At 42.8% G+C, this 12484-nt stretch overlaps 1 protein-coding gene across 1 annotated transcript in view; it reads right to left on the bottom strand.

Annotated features, from left to right (window-relative positions):
* uba1 (ubiquitin-like modifier activating enzyme 1) overlaps window positions 1-12484 on the bottom strand; it is a 297482-nt gene that overhangs the window by 93280 nt on the left and 191718 nt on the right. The window contains exon 22 of the mRNA XM_087994098.1: window positions 4601-4792. Within this exon, the coding sequence (XP_087850224.1) occupies window positions 4601-4792 (192 nt within the window). The remainder of the gene's footprint in view (window positions 1-4600; window positions 4793-12484) is intronic.

Consider the following 12484-nt stretch of genomic DNA (forward strand, 5'->3'; position numbering starts at 1 on the left):
TGGGTGTACCTACATCAAACAGACTGCAGCAGTTCAAGGAGGCTGGTTACCACTACCCTCTGAGGGGTGATTAGAGATGGGGTAACAATGATGGCTATATCCCATGAAAACATTGGGCTCACATAGGAAGAATGCTTATTATGTGCAATACTCAACCATCAGTCACTGCCAGAAGAAAAGATAAAAAATAAAAGATAAAAAAGTAAAGGCGTGCATGTGTTTGTGCTTTTCATGATTACCAGATCTTTCCACAGTGTGTTACAGTCAATGGCTACACTGTTGAATTGTAGCATGTGTTGTAATGCAGGAAGCGTGGCAGCTAGTTGCGCACAGTGAACTCCTACAAACAGCAACATGATAACGTGATAATCTGCTTTTATGATGTTCACTGAGGGAAAAATATTGGCCAGGAGGCCAGGAATAGTTCTTCTGTTTTTTTTAAAAAATAAACTTTTCTTTTATAAAGTTGTTCACTGGATGTAGGTGTCACTAGTTTGGTATTTCACATCTCTAATTGCCCAGAGGACAGTTAAGAGGCAACGACATTGCGGTGGGTCTAGAGTGCCATTTAGTCCAGGTCAGGTGTGAAGGGAAGATTTCTTTCCCTGAAGGACATTATTGATGAGTTTTTACAAGTGGTCCCACAGTCGCCATTGTGCTCGCTATTTGATTTTTCAGGATTTCTTTCATTGTGAAATGTGATTTCAATCTGCTATAGAGGGTTTTTGAACCATGTCTCATTTGGATTACTAGTTCAGTGAATTTTCACACCACCTCCACCTTCAAACTAGTACCATTGAATGTTTATAGGCAGAACTGGGTACTGCAGATGCCGGGGATTAGAGTTAAGATTAGAGTGGTGTTGAAAAAGCACAGCAGGTCAAGCAGCATCTGAGGAGCAGAAAAATTGGGCAAAAGCCCACCATCAGGAATGAGTCCACCCGAACAGGCAGATGAGACCAATTGATTTAATGTCTTGAATAAAGGCAAAGTGCTGCTGGAAATCTGAAACAAATTCAGAGAATGCTGGTCAAACTCAGCAGGTCTGGCAATATCTGCGGAGAGAGAAATGGAATGAACAGTTCGACTCTAGTATGACTCTTCTTCAGAGTTAACGTCTCGTCTGAAAGAGGGCAACTTTGACAGCACAGCACTCCTTCAATATTGCACTGGAGTGTCAACAACAATTTTATTCTGGAGATCTTGAGTTGAATTTGAACCTGGAACCCGTGACTTCACAGCAAGAGGACTACCCACACCAAGCCACAAGAGAAGACCAATTAGCTCTAATGCTTTTAAACATAGCTGACATGTACTGCGCTCTGAGTACCTTATTTTTGCCTCTTCCTTCCATAAACTCCACTATTACTTCCATTTGCCTCAGGAACAGGCTGAGCATTCCGCATGATGTTGGCTGAAGTTGAGACTGAAATTTGGCTTATTCAGTTACAGACTCAGTGTTGTAGAGATGATCCTCCAGGATCAACTCATCTAGGCTGACCAGATATCCTAAAATTTAATCTAGTTCCATTTGGTCCATATCGCTCTAAATCCTTCCTACTCATGCACTCATCTAGTTGCCTTTAAATGTTGTAATTGTACCAGCCTCCACCACTTCCTCTGATGTCTCATTCCACACATGCACCACTCTCTGTGTGAAAAGGTTGCCCCTCAGGTCCTTTTTAAATCTTTCCCTCTCACCCTAAACCTATGCCTTCTAGTTTTGGACTCTCCTACCCTGGAGAAAAGACCTTGACTATTTACCCTAACCATGCCCCTCATGATTTTATAAACCTCTATAACATCAAAGCTCAGCCTCCAACGTTCCCGGAAAGCAGCCCCAGCCTATTCAGCCTCTCCCTATAGCTCAAATCCTCCAACCCTAGCAACGACCTTGTGAAGCTTTTGTCAATCCTTTCAAGTTTCTTCCAGAGATGCAGGGCATTACTTTGTGACAAAGTAAACTCATACTCCCAGGATTGGACACAGATGCATTTTCTTCCACCCAGTCTCTCTGCTGCTGCTGGCTTTCAGTGAACTGCATCGGACCCCAGAGTTCAAAGGGCAGGAGCCAGCTGGAGTCTTCTCAAAGCTAAATCAGGTCAGTCTGCTCCTGTGAGAAACCTGAGTAATATCAGATGGTGATGGGACAATGCCAGTACTGAGCTGTCAGGACACTCTGCTCAGCTGTTGTCTGTTCATCCTTACATAAAGTTGAGACACAAACATGGGAGTAAGCTATTATATATTTGCAACGGGGGTTTAAAACCAATTATTTTCTGATGCTGTGGCCTGTGGATGTGAGAATAAAGCTCAAGCCAAAGCTCGTGTGGCAGTGTTGAGAGTGTCACACTTTCTTGTGATGGCTACCTTATTTCCTACATTATTGAAATGATGATACTTCAAAATGATTGTTGTAAGGTGCTTAATTGATACGTCCTGAGGTTGTGAAAGGTTGTTACATAAATGTAAGTCTTTCTCTTTCCTCAAGGTTAATCCAAAGCCATTTTCCAACAGGGGAATTGATCATGGATTGAATTTGTTACATAATACAGGGTGATATATTTAACCACCGAGCCATTGTGGCATTCATTCTATCAAACTGCACAGTATTTCTGTAATTCATATTACTTTTTGAGTAAACATGTTTGTAACCTATAAGGTACAGCCTTCTGGATGGAACATAACACACTGGCACCATCTGCACATCCATCTGGCATTGAAGGGTCACCACAACAGATTTACTTTTAAATGATCCCAAACAGAAGTCCTAATGTGATATTATCAGGAAAAGGCACATCTGTGCTCAGGTCACAGTACTCTCGCACCTCTTCCTGTGCAACAGACGGATCACAAATTACCTGGCTCACGTAACACTTGCAGATGGGTGTCAAGTTTAATAACACTGTGGTCGGAACCCATATACAGTAGAACGCTGGCAATTGCAGGGTGTGAATTCTCAGAAAATCTCAAATGATGATTTTCACAAATGGCAAACAAACTGGACTATGCATGTGCAGTACAACACATAGATAGTGTGTACCTTCTACACCACAACTTTAGTGCTTTTCTTCAAAACGGTGGATTAGCAAAGGCTTGACTCACAGTGGATGAACAGGCAGCTCACTGTCACCTTTTCTAGGGCAATTAGGGACAGGCAACAAATGATGACCTAGTTAGTGAGGCTCAAATCCCCTGAATGGATGAAACAAAAGGACAAGGAGAAAGTGAGGACTGCAGGTGCTGGAGATCAGAGTGGAGAGTCTGGTGCTGGAAAAGCACACAGCAGGTCAGGCAGCATCCAAAGAGCAGGAGAATCGACGTTTCGGGCATAAGCCCTTCATCAGGATGCTGCCTGACCTGCAGTGCTTTTTCAGCACCAGACTCTCGACTCTAATTAGAAAAATTTGTTGTAGCAACAGCAGCTCTGATTGGGGGAAATTACTCAAACCCTTAATATTAGATCTCAATAGGAGTTTGTTCAACAGTCCTCTCGCCAATAATGATACTAGAGAAAAGAAGGGTTCAGGCCTATATTTCAATACCTTTCTCTCATATTGGTGGAATACATTATGTTCAGTTTCATGAGATGGCCTTGATAAAAATCCTAGAAACTGTGGGAATTGTCACACTAAAGAAATGGAAGTTGAATGCACAGGGACCCTTATCAAATCTGATCACCAAATTGTTGGTACTATTGCAATCAGATGTGTCAGTTTAGTCATAATTCAAACACAATTTTTTTTCAATTGCATTAAAGCAAAATACTGCAGATGCTGGAGATTTAAAACCGAAAGTGGTCGAGATACTCAGTAGGTCTGGCAGCATCTGTGGAGAAATAAACTAAATTACCGTTTTGAGTCCAATATGATTTTTTTTTAAGAATTTCTTTTGACTTTTACGTCTTTCATCAACCACAGTTCAACATTGTGTTAACACAACCTCAATAAATTTCAATGTCCAATTAGGACAAAAATTAAAGGTAAATTCTTTCCCGAAAAGTAATATCTCTTAGACTAATAGACCCTGCAAATCCATGCTAAATGGTCAGGGCAATTTTACATGTGGCAAACAAAACAACAACCCCTGGAATCCGCACAGCGATTGAACAACAAAGATCAATCTTTCACTAAAAATACTCCAGACTCCCACAGGTTCAAATCCTCTTGTCTCCTATTCTGGGATTTCTAGGCTATTTATGAGTCAGGACGAGTTGTGTAAATTGCTGTCTCCAGTCACTCAAGCAGCATGGTTGCCTAGAAACAGAGTCTACTAATAGGGTGGAATTAGCAGTGTCTGATGATACCTTTTGGGCACGCACACACATATTCTGCCACACGATAACAATGTGTGTGGTAAGGCAGAACAAAGGTAAATCACACCAGCTCTTGTACTCATTGCAAAGGGAGCCCCTCAGCTGTTCAGTAAAAATTACGTCAAAGTGCTTGGGTTTAACAAGATTAAATGGAGGACCTAATCCTCTCCTAAATGCTCAAGGTGCTGAAGGTTGTTTTGTGGGGTTCAGCAGTCAAGACCTGTGGCAGATGGTGAGGGGTTTGTCACACCTTGTTTAAACAAGGGCTGAGGGAGACCCACTTACCTTCTGTTTGCCAGCTGGGACAGGCTCAGAGAAAGCATAAAAAGGCAAGGCCAAGTTGAAGAAGCCATTCCTGTAGGCCGTTATCGGCTTGTCACCCTGCACAACCTTGTACAGCTCCAAACACACCAGACCGACGATTGCAGCTGTTGTGGTGGCAATGGCTGGGATAATCCTTCCGGCAATCAGTTTGCTCTGAAACATAAAGTAATAAAACAGAGGTTAAAACAATTGGCCTGCCGTGGTAAACATATCCACTGGCTACTATTTACCTGCCAGCTGTGCTCAATGGTAGCATTCATTTCCAAGAGACAGAATGTTACATGTTCAAGTCTCCACCCTGAATATGGCACACGCACCATATCAAATCTAGCCTTGCAGTGTAACATTGAGGGAGTGCTGGCCTGTTGGTGGTGCTATCTTTTGAATGAGACATAAAAGCAGGGCCTTCTGGGAGGATGCAAAAGACCCCAAGGTTCTCTACTTTGAAGAGGAATGGGGGACTTCTCTCTAATGTCCTGTATGGTATTTATTCCCCAACTCATAGTCACGTGGTTGTTTGTGTCAGAATGCTGTGCACAATTGGCTCCTGTGTTTCCAACATTATAAAAACAGCTGCACAGTACAGTAAAGTGCTTTGGCGTCTACATGTGTTGCCATATAAATGCAAGCCTTCCTATTTTAATTGCAGCACGAACATGGTCAGAAATATTGCACACATCGGAATTCATCATTTCACCCTTATTTAGAATAGAATAGAAACCCTTGAGTGTGTAAACTGGCCATTTGGCCCAACTGGTCCATACCGACCCTCAGAAGAACATCCCACCCAGACCCGTCCCCTGTAACCCTGCATTTCCCATGACAAACCCCCCCTAGCCTGCACATCCCAGAACACCATGGGCAATTTAGCTAATCCACCCTAACCTGCATATCTTTGGACAGTGGGAGGAAACCAGAGCACCCACACAGGGTGAACATGCAAACTCCACACAGACAGTTGCCCGAGAGTGGAATTGAATCCAGGTCCCTGTCGCTGAGAGGCAGCTGTGCTTACCGCTGATCCACCGTGCCTCCCCACACAACAAGCAGCAAGCACAGAGTCTGATCTCCTCCACTCTATCAGCAACTCAGGACACAAATGGCCCCTTGGACCTTTCCATGCAGCTCCTCCCTATCTGTGCATCCCCACCACACTTCTCCCTTCTGCCCAAATCTGGACCACCCATTCCCTCATTGGCTGGGCCCTGAATCCCCTGTCTACCTTGCTCCACCAGACATTCTTCTGCAACTATCAGAGCTGAGGCACAGAATCTGCCTCTGTGGGAGGTAAGGGAGTGAGTGAGTGTGAACAAAATGGAGAAAGAGAGAAATGTGCGACGAGTTAAAATGCTGCCAAACAGGTAAATACAAGACGCACATACTGCATTCATATCGTGACTTTCATGACCACAGGACCCACCGAAGCAATGAACACAAAATAATTTATTCTTAAAAGTACAGTAGCTAAGCTCCATGAGGTAATCTTCACTTTTTAATAATGGTGAGAACATTTTTTTAAAAATCACAATCGTTGCAAATTACCATTTCGTTTCCCTTGAGGTTGCTCATTAAGAAAAATAAATAGGTGCATCTCCTTTAACTGTCTCTGTTTGTCTCTTGCCTAATCATTTCCACCTCCAACTACACCTTCCTCTCTTTCTATCTCTCTGCATCTCCCCCCGGGAGAATTCTGTTCTTCAAGGCCCAGTGGATCTTTAACATCCACTCATGAGGATGGGGGACGGAGTACGTCAGTTTAATGTCTCATGGGAAAGACAGTGCTGCTGACAATACTGTGCTCCCCTGGTACTATAGAAGTGTCTGCCTTGATTTGATAGCCAGGTCTCTAGAGTGAGCCTTGAGGAATGCCTTATGGGGAGAATGGGAATGTGGGTGGGGGAGGTGGTGTGCGGGTTGTGGGTGCTGGTACAGAGAAGAAAACCGCCATAGTGTAAAGGGTTAACACCTGACTACATAACAGAAAGCTACATTACCCAGAAAAGAGAAAACAATAAACTTTGTGAATGGAACATATTGATCCAACTCGTACACTTGAAAATGAGCTCCAGTGTGAATAGGACATTCATTTCTAAGAATTATTAGTGTTTCCCTCTGGGTCATAATCCTGTGATACGTCCCATGATGGACAGCCTTTGAGTACAGAATCACTCTGCCTGTATTCCTGATGAAGGCATTTTGCCCGAAACATCGATATTTCTGCTCCTTGGATGCTTTTCCAGCACCACTCTAATCTAAAAACAGAAGCGATAATGTCAACCGCATGCAAAGGCTATGTGCATGTTATTATAAATTAGAAATATGTGAAAATTGACACGAATACTTTGAAAAGTTCTTCACTGCGACCTCTCTGGTGCACCTGAGCTCCTGCAAAGCAACGTATATAACAAGCAGGAGATCTGGAGAAGGCAGAGCTGGATCTTACCTTGCTTTGGTGGTGCACAGTGAGGCAGCAGTCAATAAGAACTGACAGGCTTGGAAAATGGGTAGCCAATCTGGGATCTCTGTTTCACAAAAATCAAGACCCAACTCCAAAAGAATCTCGCAGGAAAGAGAAGTCAGGTGGTAGAAAGGGAGAAAGGTAAAGCAAGAGGTGGAGATTACAATCGCAGATTTACAGAAGTGTTACGATGCAGGAGGCCATTTGGCCCATCATGCCTACACCAGCTTGTTAAATGATCATCATTATCTATGGCTAATTTCCTGTTTTCCTCCCACATCTTGCACACTGTTTTGACTCATATGAACATCCAGTGCCCTCCTGAATCTGTCAACAGAACATGTTTCCACTTCTTCCAGTCGGTGCAGTCCAAACCCTAACGACTGCTGTGTGAAAGTGTTTCCCCCCACCTTCACCCTTTGTTTCTTCTGTAGATCAGTTTAAATCGATGCTGCCTTGCTTTTGCTCCTTTCACACGTGGAAAACAATTCTGATCTACTCTGTCAAGTCTGTTCATGATATTGTAAACCAGGTCTCAGTGCTTAATCAGATCTCTTCTTAGATTTCTTCTCTCCAAGGACAATAGTCCCAACTTCTTCAATTTATCCTCAGAACTGAAGACCCTCACCCCCAGAACCATTTTTGTAAACCCCTTCCTCACTCTCTCCAATGCATTCACATACTTCCTATGCTGAGATGCCTGGGACTTCCACAAAACTCTCAGTGAGGTCTAAAAAGCGTCTAATACAAGACGAACATTGTGTCCTTGCTCTTGAAATCTCTGTCCTTATTCATAAAGCTGAGAATACTATCCGTTTCATTTACTGGTCCTTCCACCTTCAATGATTTGTGCATAAATATGCCCAGCTCCTTCCTCCCTTATACCCACTCTGGAATTGTGCCTCTTATATTGCCTCATTCCTGATGAAGGTCTTTTGCCTGAAATGTCGATTTTCCTGCTCCTCGGATGCTGCCAGACCTGCTGTGCTTTTCCAGCACCACTTTAATCTCCAGCATCTGCAGTACCCACTTTTGCCCCTTATTTTATATTATCTTTCAATGCTCTTTCTATCAAAGTGGCATCACTACTCATTTCTTTGCATTGAAACTCACTGCCACCTATCTGACAACACCACCATTGTAGGTTGGATAGTGAACAGAATACATAAATGAGATTGAGTGCTTAGTGGCGTGGCGTAAAGACAATAACCTCTCCAACAATGAAAACATCAAAACAAAACAGCTGGTCATTGACTTAACAAATTGGAGTGTAGGGGATGCCCCTATCTGCATTAATGGAGCTGAGCTGGAGATGGTTGAGACCGTCAAGTTCCTGGGAGCGATGATCACCAACAATCTGTCCTGGTCCACCCACGTCGATGAGATGGTCAAGAAAACACAACTAAGTCATAGAGTCATTGAGACCTACAGCATGTAGACAAGCCCTTTGCTCCAAACTGGCCCATGCTGACCAAAATGTCTATCCATGCTAACCTTATTTTCCTGCATTTGGCCCATATCCTTCTAAGCCTTTCCTATCCATGTATTTGTCTAAATACTTTTTAAATGTAATTATGCACCAAACAGAATATTCCACCCTCTGCGTAAAAACGTTGCCCCTCAGGTTCCCTATTATTCTTTCCTCTCTAACCTTAAACTGATGCCCTCTAGTCCTCGATTCCCCAACCCTGGGAAAAAGACTAAGTGCATTCACCCTATCCATGCCTCTCTTGATCTTATACACTTCTGTAAGATCCCTCCGCCCCTCAGTCTGCTACACTCTGAAGAAAAAGTCTCAGTTTGTCCAACCTCTCCCTATAGCTCAGATTGTTCAGTCCTGGTGACATTCTTGTAATTTTTTTCCTGCACTCGTTCCATTTTAATAACATCCTTCCTATAGCAAGGTGACCAAAACTGAACACAATACTCCAAGTGCGGCCTCACTAACATCCTGTACAATTTCTCTACTCCCTCAGGAAGCTAAGGAAATTCAGCATGTCCAGAAGTATTCTTACAAATTTTTATAGATGCACCTTAGAAAGCATTCTATCTGGATGTGTTATAGTGTGGTTTGGGAACTGTTCTGCCCAAGACTGAAAGAATCGATGGAGAGTTGTGAACACAGTCCAGTCCATCGCGCAAACCAGCCTTCCCTCCATTGACTCCATCTCTATTCCCCACTGCCTCGGGAAAGCAACTAACATAATCAAAGACCCCTCCCACTCCATTATACTCTCTTCCACCCTTTTCCATCGGCAGAAAAAGTTTTTATATGCGTACGAATAGATTCAACAACAGCTTCTTCCTTGCTATTATTAGACTTTTAAACAGACCTCTCAAATGCTAATTCTGATATCTCTCTCTCTCTCTGTAATTTCTCTGTGGCTGTAACACTCTATTCTGCACTCTGTTCTGCTATCCTGATGCACTTTGTATGGTGTGATTTGCCTGCAAAGAACGTAAAACAAAACTTTTCACTATATCTTGATACATGTGACAACATTAAATCAATCAATCTATCTGCCCACTCTACTAACTTGACTATGTGTTTCTGGAATTCTGCACAGTCCTCCTCACAGTGTGTAACTCTTTCAAGCTTTGTGGCATCTGCAGACTTTGAAATTTTTCCCTATGCACCAAGATGTGGAGGTGCCGGTGTTGGATTGGTTGGAATAGGTCAGAAGTCACACGACACCAGGTTAGAGTCCAACAGGTTTCTTTGAAATCACAAGCTGTCGGAGCGTGTTGGACTATAACCTGATGTGGTGTGACCACTGACCCTACACACCAAGACCTCAATCATTAATATGTATCAGGAAGGGCAAAGGTCCAAGCAAGGGAAAAGCAATACTCCACTACAAAACCTCCTCTCACCTGATAAGTGTTGATTGGCCATTGCTCTTTGTTTCCTATGCCTCAGCCAATTTCAAATGCATGTTGCTGTGACTTTTTTATTCCATAACTTACAACTTCCCTCATAAGTGTCTTGTGTGTGGTACAAGATCAAACGCCTTCTGAAAGTCTAGGTACACCAGATCAACAGTGTTACCCTTGTCGAGCCTTTCAGTTCCATCTTCAAAAAACTCCAGAAATCTAGTTAAAGTTTAGAAATCCATGTTTCCTAATGAACCACCTTTTTCCATGCAACTATTAATTCTATCCCGAACAACTGTCTCTAGAAGATTTCCCACCGCTGTTAAACTGACCGGTCTGTAACTGCTGGGCTTGTCCTTACCGCCTTCCTTAAAGAAGGCCACAATGTTTGCAATGCTACAATCTCCCCAAGTCTAGGGAAGGCTGAAAGACTATGACCACAGCCCCTGTAATTTCCACTCTCACTGCCTTCACAATCCTTTGACGCATTTCTTCTGGTTCCAATGTCTTATTAACTTTAAGTACCAACACTTCCATCCTAACAATTGTGAACACTTCATGTGACTAAGTTCCCTCCTCTGTCACCATGGTCTGGTAGCATCTCTCTCTTCGATAAAGACAGATGCAAATTATTAATTTAACACCTCAGCCACGCAGTCCCATCTCCACAAGCAAATCCCCTTTTCCAGCCCCTAATCAACCCTACCCCTTCTTATGCTACCCTTTTATTATCTGGCCATTGAACAATTTAGGACACATCTTTACGTTGGCTGCCAGTCTCTCCTCGTAATTACTCTTAGCTTCTCTCATTTGCTTTGTCATCTCTCCTCTCAACCACTGATATTCATTTCTGTTCTCAGTTTAAGTTTTGACCTGACACTTAAGCGCATGTTTTCTTCTTTATCTTAATTTCTGTCTCCTTTGTCATCCAGCGAGTTCTGGATTTGTTTGCTCTACCTTTCACATTTGAGGGACTATACCTGAGCTATCTCCTCTTTGAAGACAGTCCATTGTTCAGTTCCTGTTCCTCAATCAACCTCGCATTCCAGTCAATCCCAGCCAACTCTGTTCTTGCCCAGCAGTCTACAAATCAATCCACTCTCCACCAAATGATATTTCTCTCTTTGCACTCTTGCACAGCATACTATACTGTCATCCCGAACCTTGCAAAATAATTAGAAGGTGAGAGACGAGCAGAGGTGAGAAAGCAGAAGGTGGTCTAATTATATTTCTTAATGAGCAATCTTATGGGAAATCAAACAATAATTTTAAAAGATCATGAAAAATAATTAATTTTAATGCTTTCAAAGCAAATATGTGCCAAGGAGACTGCACATTTCCACACAATATTACTTTTAAGGCTTTTGGTAGGAGTTGCGATGTGATGAATATTGGGTGTGATGATTATTCCTAGGATTAATAGCTCCGTATCATTCAAGTTTGTAATAGTAGGTGGGGCTGCAGAAACTGACACAACCCAGTCAGTCTCCAGCACTAAGGTAATGTCATCTGACTGAACCAAAGGTACAATGCTGGGCTTGTGCTGAAACTGAGGGGAATCGATCATTTGGGTTTGTCTAACTGTGTTGTTAGATCACTGAAGGTTGTCTTTGCAACCTTTTCCCTCCCCCATCCCTTCTCGATTAACTCAACTGCTGCTCACCCTCAAGTCACACCGCCAGAAAAATAAATTGCATTTATGTAGCACCTCCTAGGGCTTTGGGGCAATGTAACAGTCAAGTAAGGTTCCGAAGAATGTTCAGAAGAGTGAGAATTGGAAATGTGGACAACAAATTTGCAGACAGAAGACCCCACAAACAGCGTCTCTACTCAGTTTTATACATTTCATCCACAGTAGGACTTGCTCATCCCTAATTGCTCTTGGGAAATGAATGGTGATGTACCTTCTTGCATCACTGCAGACCATCTGGTGAAGCTAGAGACCTAAAGAGGCGAGGGGAGGTGAGAATGATGGCTCTTGATATCAAAGCTATATTTGACTAAGTCTGGCATTAAGGAGCCTGAACAAAACTGGAATCAATGATCATTGGCGGCAAACTGTCTGCTGGTTGGAGTCATATGTCACACGTAAGAAGATGGTTGTGGTTATTGGAGGTCAGTCATATCAGTTCCAGGACATTTCTGTAGGAGGATGCTGTAGATGTCCAAAACATTACTTGTGGACATTAGACCCTTGAAAAGAAAGTTTGAAGCTACCGGAGGTCTTTGGAGAGGGAGGGTAAAGAAAAAGCCTTTTGGACAGATGCAGGGAAACATTTGAGAGAGGTAAAATGTCCTGTGGGAGGAGTGTGTGCTCTTTGGGACTGTTAAGATGTACACAGTAATATATGTTACAAAGTGAATAAACTTACTGGAATTGTCAAGCTGATTGGAACTGTTGAGGAGGCTATTAAGGGAGCAGTCAAGCTTTCAAGTTAATTAAAACTTTTGCTCTTTAAATGTTTGAAAAAGAGTCTATCAGCAGTACCAAAAATAGATTTTGGTATTTCACT

The sequence above is a fragment of the Chiloscyllium plagiosum genome, unplaced genomic scaffold (assembly GCF_037043375.1).
Source record: "Chiloscyllium plagiosum isolate Xiang-an unplaced genomic scaffold, Cpla_swu_hap1 HiC_scaffold_14, whole genome shotgun sequence".
Classification (NCBI taxonomy): Eukaryota; Metazoa; Chordata; class Chondrichthyes; order Orectolobiformes; family Hemiscylliidae; genus Chiloscyllium; species Chiloscyllium plagiosum.